The following is a 27500-nucleotide window of genomic DNA, read 5'->3' as shown; positions in this document are numbered from 1 at the left end:
CATCTATTAATATGATGTTGTAGATATTAATAGCAGAAGTCTCCTGAAATAGAGCTGGTACATTATGAGTCACATTATGAGTCACCAGCTCAAAGGTAACGCCAGCAAATTGTTTTTTTTATTTTTTATTTAACCTTTATTTAACTTGGCAAGTCAATTAATAACAAATTGTTATGTACAATGACGGACTTTCCCGGCCAAACCCAGACGACGCTGTGTGCAGCCCTATGGGACTCCCAATCCAGGCCGGGTTGTGATACAGCCTGGAATCAAACCAGAGTCTGTAGTGATACGTCTAGCACTGAGAGATGCAGTGCCTTTGACCGCTACGCCACTCCCCCCCCCCCCCCGTGCTTACAGAGATAAACAACAACAACAACAAATAAACAACCGTTTCTCCCAACGCTGACCGCTATGTGATCGCCGACGCCGTTGCTATGGATATCTGTCAGCGGGAGGTCTGTGTACGACATCACACTGCTGAGTCTATGTCTGTAGCGTGAGGTAAACACTCAGCACAGACAGATAGGAACTCTTAACAACGACGCAGGTTAGCTCAGGAAGCTAATTAGCTCAATGTTATTTGAGACTTTATAGAATATAAAGTGACTCTGACGGTGAATGAGTGGGAGATGAACAATATAAATGTGTAGCCGGATAGACAGTCAGTAGAAGAGAGGTTCAGATGAAAAGCAGAAGAACTTTAATTAGGGGGGTAGATCAGCTAGGTTAAGGAGCCTGTCGTTTTAGAATGGATTAGAGTGGGTGAGGAGGCTGGGTAGAATCACATTGGAAATCACCTCTAGCTGTAATACAGAAGGAGGCTGAGGTATAGTAGTTACTGACCTGGCCTGTAGATACTGACCTGGCCTGTAGGTAACTGACCTGGCCTGTAGATAACTGACCTGGCCTGTAGATAACTGACCTGGACTGTAGGTAACTGACCTGGCCTGTAGATAACTGACCTGGCCTGTAGATAACTGACCTGGCCTGTAGATAACTGACCTGGCCTGTAGGTAACTGACCTGGCCTGTAGGTAACTGACCTGGCCTGTAGATAACTGACCTGGCCTGTAGGTAACTGACCTGGCCTGTAGATAACTGACCTGGCCTGTAGATAACTGACCTGGACTGTAGGTAACTGACCTGGCCTGTAGATAACTGACCTGGCCTGTAGATAACTGACCTGGCCTGTAGATAACTGACCTGGACTGTAGGTAACTGACCTGGCCTGTAGGTAACTGACCTGGCCTGTAGATAACTGACCTGGCCTGTAGGTAACTGACCTGGCCTGTAGGTAACTGACCTGGCCTGTAGATAACTGACCTGGCCTGTAGATAACTGACCTGGCCTGTAGATACTGACCTGGCCTGTAGGTAACTGACCTGGCCTGTAGGTAACTGACCTGGCCTGTAGATACTGACCTGGCCTGTAGATACTGACCTGGCCTGTAGGTAACTGACCTGGCCTGTAGATAACTGACCTGGCCTGTAGATAACTGACCTGGCCTGTAGATAACTGACCTGGACTGTAGGTAACTGACCTGGCCTGTAGGTAACTGACCTGGCCTGTAGATAACTGACCTGGCCTGTAGGTAACTGACCTGGCCTGTAGGTAACTGACCTGGACTGTAGATAACTGACCTGGACTGTAGGTAACTGACCTGGACTGTAGGTAACTGACCTGGCCTGTAGGTAACTGACCTGGCCTGTAGATAACTGACCTGGCCTGTAGGTAACTGACCTGGCCTGTAGGTAACTGACCTGGACTGTAGATAACTGACCTGGCCTGTAGGTAACTGACCTGGACTGTAGATACTGACCTGGCCTGTAGGTAACTGACCTGGACTGTAGGTAACTGACCTGGCCTGTAGGTACTGATACTATTGGCTAATAGCAGTAAGGACTATCTGATATTCAATGTGTTTCTATGGGCTAATAGCAGTAAGGACTATCTGTTATTCAATGTGTTTCTATTGGCTAATAGCAGTAAGGACTATCTGTTATTCAATGTGTTTCTATTGGCTAATAGCAGTAAGGACTATCTGTTATTCAATGTGTTTCTATTGGCTAATAGCAGTAAGGACTATCTGTTATTCAATGTGTTTCTATTGGCTAATAGCAGTAAGGACTATCTGTTATTCAATGTGTTTCTATTGGCTAATAGCAGTAAGGACTATCTGTTATTCAATGTGTTTCTATTGGCTAATAGCAGTAAGGACTATCTGTTATTCAATGTGTTTGTATGACTAATAGCCAGGCCCAAAATAATTTTCATCAAATAATTGTTGTATAGGCCTCCAGAGACTCTGGGTTCGCGCCCAGGCTCTGTCGTAACCGGCCGCGACCGGAAGGTCCGTGGGGCGACGCACAATTGGCCTAGCATCTTCCGGGTTAGGGAGGGTTTGGCCGGTAGGGATATCCTTGTCTCATCGCGCACCAGCGACTCCTGTGGCGGGCCGGGCGCAGTGCGCGCTAACCAAGGTCGCCAGGTGCACGGTGTATCCTCCGACACATTGGTGCGGCTGGCTTCCGGGTTGGATGCGCGCTGTGTTAAGAAGCAGTGGTTGGTTTGGTTGTGTACACATGACTTTCAACCTTCGTCTCTCCCGAGCCCGTACGGGAGTTGTAGCGATGAGACAAGATAGTAGCTACTAAACAATTGGATTACACGAAATTGGGGAGAAAACAGGGTAAAATTCAAAAAATAATAACAATAATTGTTGTATATATTTTTGGCAAATCTTCAAAAGGTCTTAAAATTCGAAATCAAATAGCTAAATGATCCTTGGATGACAATTACATTGTTTTAAGCCCCTCCCTTGGCTTAGACCCCTCCCTTGGCTTAGACCCCTCCCTTGGCTTTAGACCCCTCCCTTGGCTTAGACCCCTCCCTTGTCTTAGACCCCTCCCTTGGCTTAGACCCCTCTTTTGGCTAAGACCCCTCCCTTGGCTTAGACCCCTACCTTGGCTTAGACCCCTCCCTTGGCTTAGACCCCTCCCTTGGCTTATAGACCCCTCCCTTGGCTTAGACCCCACCCTTGGTTTAGACCCCTCCCTTGGCTTAGACTCTGATAGGTTAAGAACATAATACCGTCTTTTAAAAAAGGACAACGTTGTCTCCAGGACATGCTAGGATGGTCTGTAAGATACAAAACCAATTATCATAGCACTACTTCCTCCTAAGTTGTACGGCAGTATGGATATTGGGAACGGAGCCTGTCCCTCCCTTGGCCGTCTCTGTTTCAGTGACAGGTTGTCCCCCTCTTCCCCCGTCCCTCCCAGCCAGCCAATTGAACCCTCTCTCTGTGTGGGATCTGATTGAGGTAAGGAGGGTTGATCTGCTCTAATAGGCAAGAACCCATCCCCGGGGAGAACACTGATGCTGCCTGGCTGCCTGGCTGGGGGAAGATTGGAGCACAGAGAGAAACCCAACATTCAGCACAGCCAGTTAAGTGAAGTAGGTACACAGACAGTTAAGTGAAGTAGGTACACAGCCAGTTAAGTGAAGTAGGTACACAGCCAGTTAAGTGAAGTAGGTACACAGACAGTTAAGTGAAGTAGGTACACAGCCAGTTAAGTGAAGTAGGTACACAGCCAGTTAAGTGAAGTAGGTACACAGCCAGTTAAGTGAAGTAGGTACACAGCCAGTTAAGTGAAGTAGGTACACAGACAGTTAAGTGAAGTAGGTACACAGCCAGTTAAGTGAAGTAGGTACACAGCCAGTTAAGTGAAGTAGGTACACAGCCAGTTAAGTGAAGTAGGTACACAGCCAGTTAAGTGAAGTAGGTACACAGCCAGTTAAGTGAAGTAGGTACACAGACAGTTAAGTGAAGTAGGTACACAGACAACCCTACAGGGCAGTAGGTGTGTTTCTTCTCTTGCTTTGATAAAACAAAAAGGTAACATCGGCCTCGATAAGACTGTCTGCTAGATTCAAAACCTAAAATCTTTATTTTAGCACAAAATATGAGCCAATCAAATGGAATTCCAAACCCTACTGTATTTGTCATTCTTGTCTTGCTAAGATAAAAAACCCAAATGTGGAAATAACATTGCTTTGGTGAAGTGTCTAGTGAAAAATGACTATAGTCTGAAAGATTTGCCCAATACAGGAAAAGGTCAAATATTGTTTTAAAAGATGTTTTAAAAAAATGTGTAAAAAAAAAAATGTTTTTATGAATATTTGTAACAACAACAACAGCATACTCTAGCAACAACAGAATACTCTAGCAACAACAGAATACTCTAGCAACAACAGAATACTCTAGCAACAACAGAATACTCCAGCAACAACAGAATACTCCAGCAACAACAGAATACTCTAGCAACAACAGAATACACTAGCAAAAACAGAATACTCTAGCAACAACAGAATACTCTAGCAACAACAGAATACTTAGCAACAACAGAATACTCTAGCAACAACAGAATACTTTAGCAACAACAGAATACTCTAGCAACAACAGAATACTCTAGCAACAACAGAATACTTTAGCAACAACAGAATACTTTAGCAACAACAGAATACGCTAGCAACAACAGAATACGCTAGCAACAACAGAATACGTTAGCAACAACCGAATTCATTAGCAACAACAGAATACGCTAGCAACAACAGAATAGGTTAACAAAAACAGAATACGCTAGCAACAACGGAATACGTTAGCAACAACCGAATACATTAGCAACAACCGAATACATTAGCAACAACAGAATTAGCAACAACAGAATACTCTAGCAACAACAGAATACGCTAGCAACAACAGAATACGCTAGCAACAACAGAATACGATAGCAACAACAGAATACACTAGCAACAACAGAATACGTTAGCAACAACCGAATACATTAGCAACAACCGAATACATTAGCAACAACGGAATACATTAGCAACAACCGAATACACTAGCAACAACCGAATACACTAGCAACAACAGAATACGTTAGCAACAACAGAATAGGTTAGCAACAACAGAATGCGTTAGCAACAACAGAATACTCTAGCAAAAACCGAATACGTTAGCAACAACAGAATACGTTAGCAACAACAGAATACGTTAGCAACAACAGAATACGCTAGCAACAACAGAATACGCTAGCAACAACAGAATACTCTAGCAAAAACAGAATATGCTAGCAACAACAGAATAACCTAGCAACAACAGAATACTCTAGCAACAACAGAATACACACATTTAGAATAACAGTAGAAAAGATGAGTGCATCTTTCTAAGGATGTCAACTATTTCTTAACTCCTAAAATTGAGGTAATTAAACTCACTGGAGTATCTGACACGGGCTTTGAAAAAGCCCCCACTAATAGCAGTCCCATCAAGTGTCGCTGGCTGCTGACTTAGCGGAAATGTGATTGGGATGTACCTTTCTAGCTAATAGGCTGTTAGAGTTCACACTTCCTTTTCGCCAGTTCATCTGGAAGGGGGTCCCTGGGTCACCAGATTGCCTGCGAGATGGTCCCTGGGTCGCCAGTTTGCATGGAAGGGGGTCCCTGGGTCACCAGATTGCCTGCGAGAAGGTCCCTGGGTCGCCAGTTTGCATGGAAGGGGGTCCCTGGGTCACCAGATTGCCTGCGAGAAGGTCCCTGGGTCGCCAGTTTGCATGGAAGGGGGTCCCTGGGTCACTAGATTGCCTGTGAGAAGGTCCCTGGGTCGCCAGTTTGCATGGAAGGGGGTTCCTGGGTCACCATCTACCTCACTTGCTTTGGCAATGTTAACACATGTTTCCCATGCCAATAAAGCCCTTGAATTGAATTGAATTGAGAGAGAGAGAGAGAGAGAGAGAGAGACAGACAGACAGACAGACAGACAGACAGACAGACAGACAGACAGACAGACAGACAGACAGACAGACAGACAGACAGAGAGAGAGAGACAGAGAGAGACAGAGAGAGAGTTTCCCATGCCAATAAAGCCCCTTGAATTGATATAACAGTAGCTTATGAATAAGAGGAAGTGTATGAATAGAGAGTGTTATTATCATACCTGGGAAACTCTTTGTCTTTATAAATCCAGGTGAGGACACTGACATTATGGAACAAAACACACTGGGATTTATATTGTATGACCCATTGCCTTAGAAAAAAGGTTTGAGATGCGAAATACAAAATATATTTTCATGAACATATTTTTGTTGAGAGAGAGAGAGAGAGAGAGAGAGAGAGAGAGAGAGAGAGAGACAGAGAGTGAGTGAGGGAGAAAGAGGAGAAAGAGAGAGAAAAAAGACAGGAAGAGAGAGAGTTCCTTCCTCCCCTCTATCTCTCCTCTCCTCTCCTTACCCCTCTCTCCCTCCCTCTCCTTCCTCCCCTCTCTCTCCCTCTCCTTCCTCCCCTCTTCCTCTCTCACTCTTCTTCCTCCCCTCTCTCTCTCTCCCTCTCCTTCCTCCCCTCTCTCTCTCTCCCTCTCCTTCCTCCCCTCTCTCCCTCCCTCTCCTTCTTCCCCTCTCTCTCTCTCCCTCTCCTTCCTCCCCCCTCTCTCCCTCCCTCTCCTTCCTCCCCTCTCTCTCTCCCCTCTATCCCTCCCTTCTTCTCCTTACCCCTCCCTCTCTCCCTCTCTCCCTCTCATTCCTGCCCTCTCTCTCTCCCTCTCCTTCCTCCCCTCTCCCCTCCCTCTCCTTCCTCCCCTCTCTCTCTCCCTCCCCTCTATCCCTCCCTCCCACTCCTTCCTCCCTTCACTCCCTCTCTCCCTAACCTTCCTGTCCTCCCTTTCTCCCTCTCCTTCCTCCCCTCCCTCTCGCCATCTCCAAATCAACTGCTTTCCAATTCTCTCTCTCTTGAGCACAAACTACCTATTGTGTTTAAAAACAAATGAATGAATTAAACATGTAAAAATACATACAGTACAGTACATTGGGGCTCTATGAGAGTAAAGGCTCACTATCCACCTTCAGCAATATTCTCTCCCTCTCACTCTCTCTCCCCCTCTCACTCTCTCTCCCCCTCACTCTCTCTCCCTCTCACTCTCTCTCCCTCTCACTCTCTCTCCCCCTCACTCTCTCCCCCTCTCTCTCCCCCTCACTCTCTCTCCCCTCACTCTCTCCCCCTCTCACTCTCTCCACCCTCACTCTCTCTCCCTCTCACTCTCTCTCCCCCTCTCTCTCCCTCTCACTCTCTCTCCCCTCACTCTCTCCCCCCTCTCACTCTCTCTCCTCTCACTCTCTCTCCCCTCTCCCCCTCACTCTCTCTCCCTCTCACTCTCTCTCCTCACTCTCTCCCCCTCTCACTCTCTCTCCCCCTCACTCTCTCTCCCTCTCACTCTCTCTCCCCCTCACTCTCTCTCCCTCTCCTCTCTCTCCCCTCCCTCTCTCCCCTCTCACTCTCTCTCCCCCTCACTCTCTCTCCCTCTCACTCTCTCTCCCCCTCTCCCCTCACTCTCTCCCCCTCACTCTCTCTCCCCCTCACTCTCTCTCCCCCCTCACTCTCTCTCCCTCTCACTCTCTCTCCCCTCTCACTCTCTCTCCCCTCTCCCTCTCCCCTTCTCACTCTCTCCCCTTCTCACTCTCTCCCCCTCTCACTCTCTCTCTCCCCTCACTCTCTCTCCCTCTCACTCTCTCCCCTCTCACTCTCTCTCCCCTCACTCTCTCTCCCTCTCACTCTCTCCCCCTCTCACTCTCTCTCCCCCTCACTCTCTCCCCCGCTCTCTCTCTCCCCCTCACTCTCTCTCCCTCTCCCTCTCTCCCCCTCTCACTCTCTCTCCCCTCCCTCTCTCTCCCCTCTCACTCTCTCCCCTCTCACTCTCTCTCCCCCTCACTCTCTCCCCCTCTCACTCTCTCTCCCCCTCACTCTCTCTCACTCTCACTCTCTCTCCCTCTCACTCTCTCCCCTCTCACTCTCTCTCTCCCCTCCTCTCTCTCCCTCTCACTCTCTCTCCCTCTCACTCTCACTCTCTCCCCCTCTCACTCTCTCCCCCTCACTCCCTCCCCTCTCACTCACTCTCCGCCTCTCACTCTCTCTCCCCATCACTCCCTCCCTCCCTCCTGTCAGCTCTGACAGAGACACATAGGATGAATTATTCAACAGCCCACTGACTGACTGATTAACTGACTGACTGACTGATTAACTGACTGATTAACTCACTGACTGACTGATTAACTGACTGATGAACTGACTGACTGGCTTACTGACTTTTTAACTGACTGACTGGCTGATTAACTGACTGGCTGGCTTACTGATTAACTGACTGACTGACTATTTAACTGACTGGCTGGCTGACTGATTAACTGACTGACTGACTATTTAACTGACTGGCTGGCTGGCTGACTGGCTGATTAACTGACTGGCTGGCTGAAACTGACTGACCGATTAACTGATTAACTGACTGATTAACTGACAGACTGATTAACCGACTGACTGACTTTTTAACTGACTGACTGGCTGGTTGACTGACTGGCTGACTGATTAACTGCATGACTGATTAACTGACTGGCTGACTGATTAACTGACTGATTGACTGACTGACTGACTGGCTGATTACCTGACTGGCTGACTGATTAACTGACTGACTGATTAACTGGCTGATTAACTGACTGACTAGCTGATTAACTGGCCGGCTGGCTGACTGACTGACTTACTGACAGATTGGCTGGCTGGCTGGACTGAGTGGCTGACTGATTGACTGGCTGGCTGAATGACCGGCAACTGGCTGACTAACTATTTAACTGATGGACTGACTGATTAACTGACTGATTTAACTGACTGACTGGCTGATTAACTGACTGGCTGACTGACTTTTTAACTGACTGGCTGGATGACTGATTAACTGACTGACTGGCTGATTAACTGACTGATTAACTGACTCACTGACTGACTGATTAACTGTCTGACTGATTAACTGACTGGCTGACTGATTAACTGACTGATTGACTGATTAACTGACTGACTGACTGGCTGATTACCTGACTGGCTGACTGATTAACTGACTGACTGATTAACTGGCTGATTAACTGACTGACTGACTGACTTGATTAACTGACTGACTAGCTGATTAACTGGCCGGCTGGCTGACTGACTGACTTACTGACAGACTGGCTGGCTGGACTGAGTGGCTGACTGATTGACTGGCTGGCTGAATGACCGGCAACTGGCTGGCTGACTTTTTAACTGACTGGCTGGCTGACTGATTAACTGACTGACTGACTAACTATTTAACTGACGGACTGACTGATTAACTGACTGATTTAACTGACTGACTGGCTGATTAACTGACTGGCTGACTGACTTTTTAACTGACTGGCTGGATGACTGATTAACTGACTGACTGGCTGATTAACTGACTGATTAACTGTCTGACTGACTTTTTAACTGACTGACTGACCAATTAACTGACTGACTGACTTACTGACAGACTGGCTGGCTGGCTGACAGGCTGACTGATTAACTGACTGGCTGGCTGACTAATTAACTGACTGGCTACTGGCTGGCTGACTGATTAACAGACTGGCTGGCTGGACAGAGTGGCTGACTGATTGACTGGCTGGCTGACTGACAGGCTGACTGATTAACTGACTGGCTGGCTGACTAATTAACTGACTGGCTACTGGCTGGATGACTGATTAACTGACTGGCTGGCTACTGGCTGGCTGACTAATTAACTGACTGGCTACTGGCTGGCTGATTAACTGACTGGCTGACTGACTTTTTAACTGACTGGCTGGATGACTGATTAACTGACTGACTGGCTGATTAACTGACTGATTAACTGACTCACTGACTGACTGATTAACTGTCTGACTGATTAACTGACTGGCTGACTGATTAACTGACTGATTGACTGATTAACTGACTGACTGACTGGCTGACTGATTAACTGACTGACTGATTAACTGGCTGATTAACTGACTGACTGACTGACTTGATTAACTGACTGACTAGCTGATTAACTGGCCGGCTGGCTGACTGACTGACTTACTGACAGACTGGCTGGCTGGACTGAGTGGCTGACTGATTGACTGGCTGGCTGAATGACCGGCAACTGGCTGGCTGACTTTTTAACTGACTGGCTGGCTGACTGATTAACTGACTGACTGACTAACTATTTAACTGACGGACTGACTGATTAACTGACTGATTTAACTGACTGACTGGCTGATTAACTGACTGGCTGACTGACTTTTTAACTGACTGGCTGGATGACTGATTAACTGACTGACTGGCTGATTAACTGACTGATTAACTGACTCACTGACTGACTGATTAACTGTCTGACTGACTTTTTAACTGACTGACTGACCAATTAACTGACTGACTGACTTACTGACAGACTGGCTGGCTGGCTGACAGGCTGACTGATTAACTGACTGGCTGGCTGGCTGACAGGCTGACTGATTAACTGACTGGCTGGCTGACTAATTAACTGACTGGCTACTGGCTGGCTGACTGATTAACTGACTGGCTGGCTACTGGCTGGCTGACTAATTAACTGACTGGCTACTGGCTGGCTGACTGATTAACAGACTGGCTGGCTGGACAGAGTGGCTGACTGATTGACTGGCTGGCTGACTGACAGGCTGACTGATTAACTGACTGGCTGGCTGACTAATTAACTGACTGGCTACTGGCTGGCTGACTGGTTGGCTGACTGGCTGGACTGTGTGGCTGACTGATTCCCTAATATATGGTATACTGGTATATGCCATTTTAGTAGACACTTTCATCCCAAGCGATTTACGGTAGTGGGACATCGAACAGAAATAGAGCTCACAACCCAATGCAACCACCATGCTCTACCAACTGAGCCACACAGGGCTACAACACTAGTGGATTGGTGTTCTGTTCTGTTCTTTATGTTCTGTTCTGTTCTGTTCTTTATGTTCTGTTCTGTTCTTTATGTTCTGTTCTGTTCTGTTCTTTATGTTCTGTTCTGTTCTTTATGTTCTGTTCTTTATGTTCTGTTCTTTATGTTCTGTTCTGTTCTGTTCTTTATGTTCTGTTCTTTATGTTCTGTTCTTTATGTTCTGTTCTTTATGTTCTGTTCTGTTCTGTTCTTTATGTTCTGTTCTTTATGTTCTGTTCTTTATGTTCTGTTCTGTTCTGTTCTTTATGTTCTGTTCTTTATGTTATGTTCTTTATGTTCTGTTCTTTATGTTCTGTTCTGCTCTGTTCTGCTCTGTTCTTTATGTTCTGTTCTTTATGTTCTGTTCTGTTCTTTTCTGTTCTTTATGTTCTGCTGTGTTCTGTTCTGTTCTGTTCTTTATGTTCTGCTGTGTTCTGTTCTGTTCTTTTCTGTTCTGTTCTTTATGTTCTGCTGTGTTCTGTTCTGTTCTTTTCTGTTCTGTTCTTTATGTTCTGCTGTGTTTCTGTTCTGTTCTTTTCTGTTCTGTTCTTTATGTTCTGCTGTGTTCTGTTCTGTTCTTTTCTGTTCTGTTCTTTATGTTCTGCTGTGTTCTGTTCTGTTCTTTTCTGTTCTGTTCTTTATGTTCTGCTGTGTTCTGTTCTGTTCTTTTCTGTTCTGTTCTTTATGTTCTGCTGTGTTCTGTTCTGTTCTTTTCTGTTCTGTTCTTTATGTTCTGCTGTGTTCTGTTCTGTTCTTTTCTGTTCTGTTCTTTATGTTCTGCTGTGTTCTGTTCTGTTCTTTTCTGTTCTGTTCTTTATGTTCTGCTGTGTTCTGTTCTGTTCTTTTCTGTTCTGTTCTTTATGTTCTGTTCTGTTCTTTATGTTCTGCTCTGCTCTTCTCTGTACTGTTCTGCTCTGTTATAGGCTACACCCTTAGAAAAAAGGGTCCCTGGAACCCAAAGGGTTCTACCTGGAACCCAACGGGTTCTTCAAAGGGTTATCTTATGGGGACAGCTGAACAATCATTTTAGGTTCTAGATAGTTACTCATACATATCGTTTTGCACATTTTCAATCCCTTTTGTGGCATGCTGAGGGCATACAGTTTCTTATAGCTTCTAGCTCAGTGTTAACTATCTACAGTGTTAACTATCTGCTATGTCGGAAAGACAGAGATGCCTCAGAGCTGTTTGAGTCAGAGAGATGGTTCATCAACACAGATTAATCTGTTTAGACAGACAGACAGACAGACAGACAGACAGACAGACAGACAGACAGACAGACAGACAGAGACAGACAGACAGACAGACAGACAGAAAGACAGGCAGACAGACAGCGTACACATCACGGACAAACTGAAATGGTCCATCAACACAGACAGCGTGGGGAAGAAGGCGCAGCCTCTTCAACCTCAGGAGGCTGAAAAAATGTGGATTGTCACCTAAAACACTCACAAACATTTACAGATGCACAATCGAGAGCATCCTGTCGGGCTGTATCACCGCTTGGTACGGCAACTGCTCCGCCCACAACCGTAAGGCTCTCCAGAGGGTAGTGAGGTCTGCACAATCACCGGGGGCACACTACCTGCCCTCCAGGACACCTACACCACCCGATGTCACAGGAAGGCCAAAAAGATCATCAAGGACAACAACCACCCGAGCCACAGCCTGTTCACCCCGCTATCATCCAGAAGGCGAGGTCAGTACAGGTGCATCAAAGCAGGGACCGAGAGACTGAAAAACAGCTTCTATCTCAAGGCCATCAGACTGTTAAACAGCCACCACTAACATTGAGTGGCTGCTGCCAACACACTGACTCAACTCCAGCCACTTTAATAATGGAAAAATTGATGTAATAAATGTATCACTAGCCACTTTAAACAATGCTACCTAATATAATGTTTACATACCCTACATTATTCATCTCATATGTATATGTATATACTGTACTCTATATCATCTACTGCATCTTTATGTAATAAATGTATCACTAGCCACTTTAAACTATGCCACTTTGTTTACATACCCTACATTACTCATCTCATATGTATATACTGTACTCTATACCATCTACTGCATCTTGCCTATGCCGCTCGGCCATCACTCATCCATATATTTATATGTACATATTGTTATTCATTCCTCTACATTTGTGTGTATGAGGTAGTTGTTGTGAATTTGATAGATTACTTGTTAGATATTACTGCATGGTCGGAACTAGAAGCACAAGCATTTCGCTACACTCGCATTAACATCTGCTAACCATGTGTATGTGACCAATAAAATGTGATTTGATTTGACAAATAGGCTGGTGATAATTCAAGGTACTGGTGATTGGAGTGTAAACTCTCAGCTCAGTAAAAATCCAAGGGTGAGTTACATTAATAGAGACATGGCAGATAGAGTTACTGCCTCTCCTCTCCTCCCCTCTCCTACTCTGCCCCCTCTCTCCTCTCCTCCCCTCCCCTCCTCTCCTCTCCTCTCCTCTCCTCTCCTCTCCTCTCCCTACTCTACCCCCTCTCTCCTCTCCTCTCCTACTCTACCCCCTCTCTCCTCTCCTACTCTTCTCCTCTCCTACTCTGCCCCCTCCTCTCCTCTCTTCCCCTCCCCTCTTCTACTCCATACCCACGACGTTCAGGTCCTCCCCATACCCACGACGTTCAGGTCGTCCCCTCCCCATACCCACGACGTTCAGGTCGTCCCCTCCCCATACCCACGACGTTCAGGTCGTCCCCTCCCCATACCCACGACGTTCAGGTCGTCCCCTCCCCATACCCATGACGTTCAGGTCGTCCCCTCCCCATACCCACGACGTTCAGGTCCTCCCCATACCCACGACGTTCAGGTCCTCCCCCATACCCACGACTTTCAGGTCCTCCCCTCCCCATACCCACGACTTTCAGGTCCTCCCCTCCCCATACCCACAATGTTCAGGTCGTCCCCTCCCCATACCCACGACGTTCAGGTCGTCCCCTCCCCATACCCACGACTTTCAGGTCCTCCCCTCCCCATACCCACGACGTTCAGGTCCTCCCCTCCCCATACCCACGACGTTCAGGTCGTCCTCTCCCCATACCCACGACGTTCAGGTCCTCCCCTCCCCATACCCACGACGTTCAGGTCGTCCCCTCCCCATACCCACGACTTTCAGGTCCTCCCCTCCCCATACCCACGATGCTCAGGTCCTCCCCTCCCCCATACCCACGACTTTCAGGTCCTCCCCTCCCCATACCCACGATGCTCAGGTCCTCCCCTCCCCATACCCACGATGCTCAGGTCCTCCCCTCCCCATACCCACGACTTTCAGGTCCTCCCCTCCCCATAACCACGATGCTCAGGTCCTCCCCTCCCCATACCCATGATGCTCAAGTCCTCCCCTCCCCATACCCACGATGCTCAGGTCCTCCCCTCCCCTGAACGTCGTGGTTATGATCACATCACACAGATGTAGACCAGAAAACACACACAGTCCTAATGAGAACATGTCTATTCTGGGCTCTGTTTCTGACTGTGTAACACTGAGGTGATGCTCAGCCTTGAGTCTGTTTCTGACTGTGTAACACTGAGGTGATGCTCAGCATTGAGTCTCTTTCTGACTGTGTAACACTGAGGTGATGCTCACCATTGAGTCTGTTTCTATACTTGTTTTTAAAGTATGTCAGAGTTGACAACACTGACTGACATAGATGTGTGGTGCCAAACTGGATCAGAACATCTAGTGCTTTGTCAGTCAGGCAGGCGACCACTTCCTGCTGGGTTTGCCTCAAAAAGCATCTCGCTTCAAACAGTTTATTCCAGTTCAGAACAACTATTATTATTGTATTTTAACAGCTTTTAACAGTTCCAACCTAAACTTGTTTTCAACAATCATTTCTACAGTAAGATGTACAGTAGACCTGATCATTTCTACAGTAAGATGTACAGTAGGCCTGATCATTTCTACAGTAAGATGTACAGTAGGCCTGATCATTTCTACAGTGAGATGTACAGTAGGCCTGATCATTTATACAGTGAGATGTACAGTAGGCCTGATCATTTATACAGTGAGATGTACAGTAGGCCTGATCATTTCTACAGTAAGATGTACAGTAGGCCTGATCATTTCTACAGTAAGATATACAGTAGGCCTGATCATTTCTACAGTAAGATGTACAGTAGGCCTGATCATTTATACAGTAAGATGTACAGTAGGCCTGATCATTTCTACAGTGAGATGTACAGTAGGCCTGATCATTTCTACAGTAAGATGTACAGTAGGCCTGATCATTTCTACAGTAAGATGTACAGTAGGCCTGATCATTTCTACAGTAAGATATACAGTAGGCCTGATCATTTCTACAGTAAGATGTACAGTAGGCCTGATCATTTCTACAGTAAGATGTACAGTAGGCCTGACCATTTCTAAGATTTACAGTAAGATTTCTACAGTGAGATGTACAGTAGGCCTGATCATTTCTACAGTAAGATTTACAGTAGGCCTGATCATTTCTACAGTGAGATGTATCATTTCTACAGTAAGATGTAGGCCTGATCATTTCTACAGTAAGATGTACAGTAGGCCTGATCATTTCTACAGTAAGATGTACAGTAGGCCTGATCATTTCTACAGTAAGATGTACAGTAGGCCTGATCATTTCTACAGTGAGATGTACAGTAGGCCTGATCATTTATACAGTAAGATGTACAGTAGGCCTGATCATTTCTACAGTAAGATGTACAGTAGACCTGATCATTTCTACAGTGAGATGTACAGTAGGCCTGATCATTTCTACAGTAAGATGTACAGTAGGCCTGATCATTTCTACAGTAAGATGTACAGTAGACCTGATCATTTCTACAGTGAGATGTACAGTAGGCCTGATCATTTCTACAGTGAGATGTACAGTAGGCCTGATCATTTCTACAGTAAGATATACAGTAGGCCTGGTCATTGTTCATCTTCATCTGTACTGTTACTTAGGGTTGCATCAGTTAGCTAACTTGGGTTAACGTTAACTATTAGCTGTGTACAAGGCCAGGGGATTGTTAGAAAGAGAAACGCACATCTACTACTGAGAGTTTCATTCCATTTCATGACAATTGAACTCAGTCAGAACTTGTTGCACGAGTCCATTTCATGACAGCAGTGAGTGATGGCGGGTAGAAAAAAAAAGTCAGTGGCTTGAATGACATCGCTGCATCCCGTCTCCAAGAAAACTGCAGACAAAAGATCTGATAAACTGTGAAGCACAACAGGCTCCCTCTCACCCTTGCTGAGAGCCACTGAACAGAGAGGCACTGAACAGAGAGTGCACTGAACAGAGAGCGCACTGAACAGAGAGGCACTGAACAGAGAGCGCACTGAACAGAGAGCGCAGATGCACTTTGCCAAATCAATTCCAGTAATTAATGAAATAATTATCCATTTATTCTGACATGTCGCGACCCACCATTAACAGGTCCACGACCCATACCTTAAGAAAGGCTGCCCTACAACGTTCAGGCCCAACAACGTTCAGGTCCTACCCCTATCCATACCCAACAACGTTCAGGTCCTAACCCTATCCATGCCCTACAACATTCAGGTCCTACACCTACCCATGCCCTACAACGTTCAGGTCCTACCCCTACCCATGCCCTACAACGTTCAGGTCCTACCCATGCCCTACAACGTTCAGGTCCTAAACCTACCCGTGCCCTACAACGTTCAGGTCCGACCCCTACCCATGCCCTACAACGTTCAGGTCCTACCCCTACCCATGCCCAACAACGTTCAGGTCCTACCCCTACCCATGCCCAACAACGTTCAGGTCCTACCCATGCCCTACAACGTTCATGTCCGAACCCTACCCATGCCCTACAACGTTCAGGTCCTACCCCTACCCATGCCCTACAACGTTCAGGTCCTAATCCTACCCGTGCCTACAACGTGCCTACAACGTTCAGGTCCTACCCCTACCCATGCCCTACAACGTTCAGGTCCTACCCCTACCCATGCCCTACAACGTTCAGGTCCTACCCCTACCCATGCCCTACAACGTTCAGGTCCTACCCCTACCCATGCCCTACAACGTTCAGGTCCTACCCCTACCCGTGCCCAAGACGTTCAGGTCCCTACCTGCCAGATTGCTTCTGCTAAATGTAAAAGGCCCGGCTCTGCCCGGAACCCAAAATCAGAAATAACTTAGTAAATCTATTAGCTGCTCCTCTCTGTCTGTCTCTCGCTCCCTGCACTCTGCTCACGGCGGCTCTGAGTTTCCATAGCAACGCCTCCGCTTGGGCTGCTCTGCTCAATGATGAGACATGAGAGAGCAGTTGGCTGTTAGCTACTTTTCGTCACTCTAAACTCCCAACATAACTCAAGAAACATCATTATTTTTTGCGTGAAATAATCTCTCCTGTTTCTATATTTGATGAGGTTGAAGCACTTCTGACACCAATGTTATGATCTTAGTTAGTCAGATGTGATTTGTACTGAACAGCAGAGCACGAGCAAATGGCTCAGCTTAATAATGTTAGTGAGACCCGAGCCCTACCCGTACCCTAGTTATTGATGAAAAAACAGGCCCTGGTGTATAATGTCGGGGCCGTCGGACTCAAGCCAGATAGCAGAGCTCCACAAAGCAACAGGAGGGATCAGACAGCACACAACAGATGGTCTGATATAGTAAAGAGAACAAAGATAATTGTACTGTTTGTTAGTGCTCTTTCAGGTCAGTTTAATTCTGGTTTGATTTTTTTTTTTAAGAATCACTGTTCTCGATTTCGATTGTAAAAAAAAATGTTAACATTAAATGCATTGTGAAATAATGATAAAAAAATATCAGAGATTTTTTTAAAGTAGAAATTCCAAAGCCAACAAGTGAACATTCCAATCACTAAAACATTGAAAACATCCCATTGTCTCTGTCAGGTCCACAAAATAAAATAGGACATGACTAATGAAATATAATCAAATATTTCAGTTGTGTATTTCACTTAGTTTTATTGTATTATTTTATTATTTTTCATTTCTTAAAGTCATCATCTCATCTCTCCTCGGGCAGTAGCAGCCAGCCAACTGTAACGGATGTGAAACGGCTAGCTTAGTTAGCGGTGGTGTGCGCTAAATAGCGTTTCAATCGGTGACGTCACTTGCTCTGAGACCTTGAAGTAGTAGTTCCCCTTTGCTCTGCAGGGGCCGCAGCTTTTGTGGAGCGATGGGTAACGATGCTTCGTGGGTGTCAGTTGTTGATGTTTGCAGAGGGTCCCTGGTTCGCGCCCGGGTATGGGCGAGGGGACGGTCTAAAGTTATACTGTTACACAACCAGCCAACCATCTAACGTTGTCTCTGTTCTCCCCAAACTGTACTGTCTTTAGTCACCCTATTTAGACAGGCTGCCGAGGAATGCTACAGAGCTGTCTGACAATCACTTTACCAGTTTTTCAGTAGATAGTTGGCATATTTTCACAAACTCTCTCTCTCTCTCTCTCTCTCTCTCTCTGTCTCTGTCTCTCTCTCGGTCTCTCTCTCTCTCTCTCTCTCTCTCTCTCTCTCTGTCTCTCTGTCTCTGTCTCTCTCTCTCTCTCTGTCTCTGTCTCTCTCTCTCTCTCTCTCTCTCTCTGTCTCTCTCTCTCTCTCTCTCTCTGTCTCTGTCTCGGTCTCTGTCTCTCTCTCGGTCTCTCTCTCTCTCTCTCTCTCTCTCTGTCTCTGTCTCTGTCTCTGTCTCTCTCTCTCTCTCTCTCTCTCTCTGTCTCTCTCTCTCTCTCTCTCTCTCTCTCTCTGTCTCTCTCTCTCTCTGTCTCTCTGTCTCTGTCTCTGTCTCTCTCTCTCTCTCTCTCTCTGTCTCTGTCTCTGTCTCTCTCTCGTTGTGTTGTGTACATTCCTCTCTCATGTGGTCTGTGTGCATCTAACCTAATGTAGCAGGGAAAAAAGTGTCTCTGCCGGAAAAAGAACAGCCGCAATGGATTAGGGTCATTGTAGTTAAATACCATTATTTCTGCACTGAACTAGGTTGAATATTTGCTTAATGTAAACTATAACTCCCTTCAGCCCTGCATCTTATATTGTTCTTGATTTAATTTATCTCGTGAAGGATTTTTAATTTTACCTTTATTGAACTGGGCAAGTCAATTAAGAACAAATTCTTATTTACAAAGACAGCCTAGGAACAGTGGGTTAACTGCCTTGTTCAGGGGCAGAACGACAGCCTAGGAACAGTGGGTTAACTGCCTCGTTCAGGGGCAGAACGACAGAACCCCATTCCTACTGTAAAATATGTTGGTTGATCTTTGATGTTATGGGGCTATTTTCCTTCCACTGGTACTGGGGTCCTTCTTAAGGTCAACGACGGCATTATGAACCAAATACCAGGATTGGTTGCCTCTGCAAGATGGCTGACACTTGGTCACAAGTGGATCTTCCACCACTCCAAGCACATTCCAAAATCCACAAAGAAATAGTTAATTTACCAAAAATATATACAATTTTCATTGGTCATCTCAGTCTCCGGACTTGAACCCTATTGAAATCCTGTGGTTTGAATTGAAAAGAGCAGTCGAAGGATATCAAGGATCTGGAAAGATGCTGTATAGGAGGAATGGTCTACAATCTCTCCCAATGTGTTCTCTAATCTCATAAAGCATGTTAGAAAAGGACTCAGTGTTGTTATCCTCACAAGGTGAAAGAGCTAGAGTACTGGAAACAGGTCATCTAAGGTGAGGGAGATGGAGACCTGAAAACAGGTAATCTAAGGTGAGGGAGATGGAGAACTGGAAACAGGTAATCCAAGGTGAGGGAGATGGAGAACTGGAAACAGGTAATCCAAGGTGAGGGAGATGGAGACCTGAAAACAGGTAATCTAAGGTGAGGGAGATGGAGAACTGAAAACAGGTCATCTAAGGTGAGGGAGATGGAGAACTGGAAACAGGTAATCCAAGGTGAGGGAGATGGAGAACTGAAAACAGGTAATCTAAGGTGAGGGAGATGGAGAACTGGAAACAGGTAATCTAAGGTGAGGGAGATGGAGAACTGGAAACAGGGGATCCAAGGTGAGGGAGATGGAGAACTGAAAACAGGTAATCTAAGGTGAGGGAGATGGAGAACTGGAAACAGGTAATCTAAGGTGAGGAAGATGGAGACCTGAAAACAGGTAATCTAAGGTGAGGGAGATGGAGAACTGAAAACAGGTAATCCAAGGTGAGGGAGATGGAGAACTGGAAACAGGGGATCCAAGGTGAGGGAGATGGAGAACTGGAAACAGGGGATCCAAGGTGAGGGAGATGGAGAACTGGAAACAGGGGATCCAAGGTGAGGGAGATGGAGAACTGGAAACAGGTAATCCAAGGTGAGGGAGATGGAGAACTGAAAACAGGTAATCTAAGGTGAGGGAGATGGAGAACTGGAAACAGGTAATCTAAGGTGAGGGAGATGGAGAACTGGAAACAGGGGATCCAAGGTGAGGGAGATGGAGAACTGAAAACAGGTAATCTAAGGTGAGGGAGATGGAGAACTGGAAACAGGTAATCTAAGGTGAGGAAGATGGAGACCTGAAAACAGGTAATCTAAGGTGAGGGAGATGGAGAACTGAAAACAGGTAATCCAAGGTGAGGGAGATGGAGAACTGGAAACAGGGGATCCAAGGTGAGGGAGATGGAGAACTGGAAACAGGGGATCCAAGGTGAGGGAGATGGAGAACTGGAAACAGGGGATCCAAGGTGAGGGAGATGGAGAACTGAAAACAGGTAATCCAAGGTGAGGGAGATGGAGAACTGAAAACAGGTAATCCAAGGTGAGGGAGATGGAGAACTGAAAACAGGTAATCCAAGGTGAGGGAGATGGAGAACTGAAAACAGGGGATCCAAGGTGAGGGAGATGGAGAACTGAAAACAGGTAATCTAAGGTGAGGGAGATGGAGAACTGAAAACAGGTCATCTAAGGTGAGGGAGATGGAGAACTGGAAACAGGTAATCTAAGGTGAGGGAGATGGAGAACTGAAAACAGGTCATCTAAGGTGAGGGAGATGGAGAACTGAAAACAGGTAATCCAAGGTGAGGGAGATGGAGAACTGAAAACAGGGGATCCAAGGTGAGGAAGATGGAGAACTGAAAACAGGTAATCTAAGGTGAGGGAGATGGAGAACTGGAAACAGGTATTCTAAGGTGAGGGAGATGGAGAACTGAAAACAGGGGATCCAAGGTGAGGGATATGGAGAACTGAAAACAGGGGATCCAAGGTGAGGGAGATGGAGAACTGAAAACAGGTAATCTAAGGTGAGGGAGATGGAGAACTGAAAACAGGTAATCTAAAGTGAGGGAGATGGAGAACTGGAAACAGGTAATCTAAGGTGAGGGAAATGGAGAACTGAAAACAGGTAATCTAAGGTGAGGGAGATGGAGACCTGAAAACAGGTAATCTAAGGTGAGGGAGATGGAGACCTGAAAACAGGTAATCCAAGGTGAGGGAGATGGAGAACTGAAAACAGGTAATCTAAGGTGAGGGAGATGGAGAACTGAAAACAGGTAATCTAAAGTGAGGGAGATGGAGACCTGAAAACAGGTAATCCAATAATTTTGACCACTATCTTTATTAGAATTGTTTTTATATATAAAGTAAGGTGTATAAACAATTAACCTTCTTTTCAACTGGAGCAGAAAAACTGTAACTCTGGAAGCCCAGAGCAAAATAATAAAATATATAAAAATAATATTAATAATATATTATTTATTATATTATTATATATAAAAATAATAGCTTTATTTGTAGTGTACAACAATACTTTTTCCAACATGTAGTTGTTTTGTTTGTTGGTACAGTAAGGTTAACAATTAACCTTGTTCTCACCTGTACCAGAGACACTGTCACTCTGGAAGCCCAGAACTACAGACAGAATGGTAGGGAAATAGCCTATTTCCTCTAGGAGCTCATTGGAGCCGTTTATTTACCTTGATTGTGGGTTTCCTGGTGGAGGATCCTCGGTACCAACCTGAAACAGAGAAATATCAAAAATCAATGTTTAGGAGAGTAGCCTGAGAACAGCCCTGATCTCATCCTTTACACCACCACCCTCTGAAATCCCTGAATTCAACATTATCAGTATCACCTTAACGTTGTGGATAATGTGTCAGAGAGAGGGCTCAGGTAGGACTGATGTTATCTTAACATTGTGGATAATGTGTCAGAGAGTGGGCTCAGGTAGGACTGATGTTATCTTAACGTTAACGGGCTCAGGTAGGACTGATGTTATCTTAACATTGTGGATAATGTGTCAGACACTGGGCTCAGGTAGGACTGATGTTATCTTAACGTTAACGGGCTCAGGTAGGACTGATGTTATCTTAACGTTAACGGGCTCAGGTAGGACTGATGTTATCTTAACGTTGTGGGTAATGTGTCAGAGAGAGGGCTCAGGTAGGACTGATGTTATCTTAACGTTAACGGGCTCAGGTAGGACTGATGGTATCTTAACGTTAACGGGCTCAGGTAGGACTGATGTTATCTTAACGTTAACGGGCTCAGGTAGGACTGATGTTATCTTAACGTTGTGGATAATGTGTCAGAGAGAGGGCTCAGGTAGGACTGATGTTATCTTAACGTTGTGGATAATGTGTCAGAGAGAGGGCTCAGGTAGGACTGATGTTATCTTAACGTTGTGGATAATGTGTCAGAGAGAGGGCTCAGGTAGGACTGATGTTATCTTAACGTTAACGGGCTCAGGTAGGACTGATGTTATCTTAACGTTAACGGGCTCAGGTAGGACTGATGTTATCTTAACGTTAACGGGCTCAGGTAGGACTGATGTTATCTTAACGTTAACGGGCTCAGGTAGGACTGATGTTATCTTAACGTTAACGGGCTCAGGTAGGACTGATGTTATCTTAACGTTAACGGGCTACTGATGTTATCTTAACGTTAACGGGCTCAGGTAGGACTGATGTTATCTTAACGTTAATCAGGTAGGACTGATGTTATCTTAACGTTAACGGGCTCAGGTAGGACTGATGTTATCTTAACGTTAACAAGGTAGGACTGATGTTATCTTAACAACGGGCTCAGGTAGGACTGATGTTATCTTAACGTTAACGGGCTCAGGTAGGACTGATGTTATCTTAACGTTAACGGGCTCAGGTAGGACTGATGTTATCTTAACGTTAACGGGCTCAGGTAGGACTGATGTTATCTTAACGTTAACGGGCTCAGGTAGGACTGATGTTATCTTAACGTTAACGGGCTCAGGTAGGACTGATGTTATCTTAACGTTAACGGGCTCAGGTAGGACTGATGTTATCTTAACGTTAACGGGCTCAGGTAGGACTGATGGTATCTTAACATTGTGGATAATGTCAGTGACTGGGCTCAGGTAGGACTGATGTTATCTTAACGTTAACGGGCTCAGGTAGGACTGATGTTATCTTAACGTTAATGGGCTCAGGTAGGACTGATGTTATCTTAACGTTAACGGGCTCAGGTAGGACTGATGTTATCTTAACGTTAACCTCCTCAGTCGACCCTCTACTTTTTTGAACATTTTGTTAAAAATCGCGCAACATTTCAGCGCCCTGCTACTCATGCCAGGAATATAGTACGTTCATATGGTTAGAATGTGTGGATAGGAAACCCTCGGACGTTTTTAAAACTGGTTAAATCACGACTGTGGCTATTACATAACGTGCGTTACATCGGAAAGCGCAGGAAAACCTGATCACAGAAAATGGAAATAAATATCCTTGCGCCACTTCCAGCAATTGTTAACAGTGAGCCGAATTAGATAAGACCGAGCATTCAACTCCCACAGCATCCCCATGTTGTCTAGAGTCTTGTGAATTGAATCATCTTTGATTCTTGGTTGAACCGAAAGAGGGGCACGACCCTCCGGTGATCATTCCGGAAGAGCTCTCTCCTGAAATTTTTTCCAAGACGACAGCTAATGATTTCTACATCGCCTATGGATGATTTTTATCGCTTATTAACGTTACTAATACCTAAAGTAGCATTACAAACGTATTTCAAGTGTTTTGTGGTTTATCGTCTACTTTTTGAATTTTAAAAATGACGTTACGTTGTGAAATCGCTGTTTTTTTCGTTTATCACACAGTCTACATATAACGATATCTTGGCTTTATATGGCCCGATTAATCGAAATAAAGACCCAATAGTGTTTATGGGACATCTAGGAGTGCCAACAAAGAAGATGGAAAGGTAATGACTGTTTTCTATTTTATTGTGCGGTTTGTGTAACGCCGAAATGCTAATTATTTTGTTTACGTCCCCTGCTGTGCTTTTCTGTTGTAGTGTATTGGTGCATGCTATCAGATAATAGCTTCTCATGCTGTCGCCGAAAAGCATTTTAAAATCTGACTTGTTGCCTGGATTCACAACGAGTGTAGCTTTAATTTGATACCCTGCATGTTATTTTAATGAACTTTTGAGTTTTAACTAATACTATTAGCATTTAGATAATTTGCATTTCCAGAGCTCAGGACGCAGAGTGGTAGAGGCAAGAGGTTTCAACGGGCTCAGGTAGGACTGATGTTATCTTAACGTTAACGGGCTCAGGTAGGACTGATGTTATCTTAACGTTAACGGGCTCAGGTAGGACTGATGTTATCTTAACGTTAACGGGCTCAGGTAGGACTGATGTTATCTTAACGTTAACGGCTCAGGTAGGACTGATGGTATCTTAACGTTAACGGGCTCAGGTAGGACTGATGTTATCTTAACGTTACTGATGTTATCTTAACGTTAACGGGCTCAGGTAGGACTGATGTTATCTTAACGTTAACGGGCTCAGGTAGGACTGATGTTATCTTAACGTTAACGGGCTCAGGTAGGACTGATGTTATCTTAACGTTAACGGGCTCAGGTAGGACTGATGTTATCTTAACGTTAACGGGCTCAGGTAGGACTGATGTTATCTTAACGTTAACGGGCTCAGGTAGGACTGATGTTATCTTAACGTTAACGGGCTCAGGTAGGACTGATGTTATCTTAACGTTAACGGGCTCAGGTAGGACTGATGTTATCTTAACGTTAACGGGCTCAGGTAGGACTGATGTTATCTTAACGTTAACGGGCTCAGGTAGGACTGATGGTATCTTAACGTTAACGGGCTCAGGTAGGACTGATGGTATCTTAACGTTAACGGGCTCAGGTAGGACTGATGTTATCTTAACGTTAACGGGCTCAGGTAGGACTGATGTTATCTTAACGTTAACGGGCTCAGGTAGGACTGATGTTATCTTAACGTTATTGGCTCAGGAGGACTAATGTTATCTTAACGACGTGGGCTCAGGTAGGACTGATGTTATCTTAACGTTAACGGGCTCAGGTAGGACTGATGTTATCTTAACGTTAACGGGCTCAGTAGGACTGATGTTATCTTAACGTGAGGACTGATGGTATCTTAACGCTCAGGTAGGACTGATGTTATCTTAACGTTAACGGGCTCAGGTAGGACTGATGTTATCTTAACGTTAACGGGCTCAGGTAGGACTGATGTTATCTTAACGTTAACGGGCTCAGGTAGGACTGATGTTATCTTAACGTTAACGGGCTCAGGTAGGACTGATGTTATCTTAACGTTAACGGGCTCAGGTAGGACTGATGTTATCTTAACGTTAACGGGCTCAGGTAGGACTGATGTTATCTTAACGTTAACGGGCTCAGGTAGGACTGATGTTATCTTAACGTTAACGGGCTCAGGTAGGACTGATGGTATCTTAACGTTAACGGGCTCAGGTAGGACTGATGTTATCTTAACGTTAACGGGCTCAGGTAGGACTGATGTTATCTTAACGTTAACGGGCTCAGGTAGGACTGATGGTATCTTAACGTTAACGGGCTCAGGTAGGACTGATGGTATCTTTAACGTTGGGCTCAGGTAGGACTGATGTTATCTTAACGTTAACGGGCTCAGGTAGGACTGATGGTATCTTAACGTTAACGGGCTCAGGTAGGACTGATGTTATCTTAACGTTAACGGGCTCAGGTAGGACTGATGTTATCTTAACGTTAACGGGCTTGTGATGATAATTAACGGGCTCAGGTAGGACTGATGTTATCTTAACATTGTGGATGTTAACAGGTAGGACTGATGGCTCTTAGGTAGGGACTGATGTTATCTTAACGTTAACGGGCTCAGGTAGGACTGATTGATGCTTAACATTGTGGATAATGGTAGGACTGATGTTATCTTAACGTTGTGGAGGACTGATGTTATCAGTGACGGGCTCAGGTAGGACTGATGTTATCTTAACATTGTGGATAATGTCAGTGACTGGGCTCAGGTAGGACTGATGTTATCTTAACGTTAACGGGCTCAGGTAGGACTGATGGTATCTTAACATTGTGGATAATGTCAGTGACTGGGCTCAGGTAGGACTGATGTTATCTTAACGTTAACGGGCTCAGGTAGGACTGATGTTATCTTAACGTTAACGGGCTCAGGTAGGACTGATGTTATCTTAACGTTAACGGGCTCAGGTAGGACTGATGTTATCTTAACGTTAACGGGCTCAGGTAGGACTGATGTTATCTTAACGTTAACGGGCTCAGGTAGGACTGATGTTATCTTTAACGGGCTCAGGTAGGACTGATGGCTTAACGTTAACAGGTAGGACTGATGTTATCTTAACGTTAACGGGCTCAGGTAGGACTGATGGTATCTTAACGTTAACGGGCTCAGGTAGGACTGATGTTATCTTAACGTTAACGGGCTCAGGTAGGACTGATGTTATCTTAACATTGTGGATAATGTCAGTGACTGGGCTCAGGTAGGACTGATGGTATCTTAACATTGTGGATAATGTCAGTGACTGGGCTCAGGTAGGACTGATGTTATCTTAACGTAAGTGCCTTAGACCGCTGGGGCTTTCGGGAGGTCTGTGTAGCCAAACTTCGTCATACGGGCCTAAATCTGAGAGATTTTTGTTAAAAAATGATTCCGGATTCTGTAATCCTCTTTTTTTAAATCCAGGTTTAGATCGATCTGGCTGTTTTTGATACATTTTTCCCCCAGAAAATAATAGGATAGCATCATTCTCATCCAGATACCACAATATCCAGATGACAGAATCAGGGACTTTCAGTACTTTGAACAGGCCTTGCAATCTACTGGGCAGGTTGTAATATTACTAATACACTGTCATTGGGAAACAGAGATGACTGAACTCCCATCAGTTGTACAACTGAATGTATTCAACTGAAATGTGTCTTCCACATTTTAACCCAAGCACTCTGAATCAGAGAGGTGCGGGAGGGGGCTGCCTTAATCAACATCCACCGTCTCCCAGCTCCCGGGGAACATTAAAGGTACCTTGTTTTTGTTTTGTTTTTTTAAATCGAGCTTGTATATCACTTATAAGTAGATGCATTTATTTATTATTTATTTATTATTTATTTATTTATTTATTTATCTGACACTTTTCAAAATAACAACTGATCACATATCTATACTGCAGTCAATTTAACTTAATCAACTTTTGGTTTTCAGATGTAAAAACTTTTCTTAAAACCTCCTCACCTTAGGATCATTGCCCATTTTTGGTTTGTAGTGCCTCTTTAAATCCACCCAGAATCCACCATTCCAAGTGGTCCTGTTGTTTGGCATCAAAATGATCCTAATCACTATCTTTTCAGTTTTCAAAAAAATTCAAAAAAACAAATACAATCCTGATTAATGTGTTTACCAAAACCTCATCCGGAAGATCCAGAATCTACTTTTTTCAGTTTTGAAAATAAATTTAAATAATATAATAAT

The 27500-nt window shown here is 45.1% G+C and overlaps 1 protein-coding gene across 1 annotated transcript in view; it reads right to left on the bottom strand.

Moving 5' to 3' along the window:
- Positions 1-27500, bottom strand: part of LOC115127406 (dedicator of cytokinesis protein 3-like) — a 311415-nt gene that overhangs the window by 258442 nt on the left and 25473 nt on the right. Inside the window, 1 exon segment of the mRNA XM_065000744.1 lies at positions 21688-21728. Coding sequence (XP_064856816.1) covers positions 21688-21728 — 41 coding nt within the window.

The sequence above is a fragment of the Oncorhynchus nerka genome, linkage group LG15, assembly GCF_034236695.1.
Source record: "Oncorhynchus nerka isolate Pitt River linkage group LG15, Oner_Uvic_2.0, whole genome shotgun sequence".
Classification (NCBI taxonomy): Eukaryota; Metazoa; Chordata; class Actinopteri; order Salmoniformes; family Salmonidae; genus Oncorhynchus; species Oncorhynchus nerka.
The sequence above is the reverse complement of the archived record's forward strand: the minus strand, read 5'-3'. Positions and strand labels throughout refer to the sequence as shown.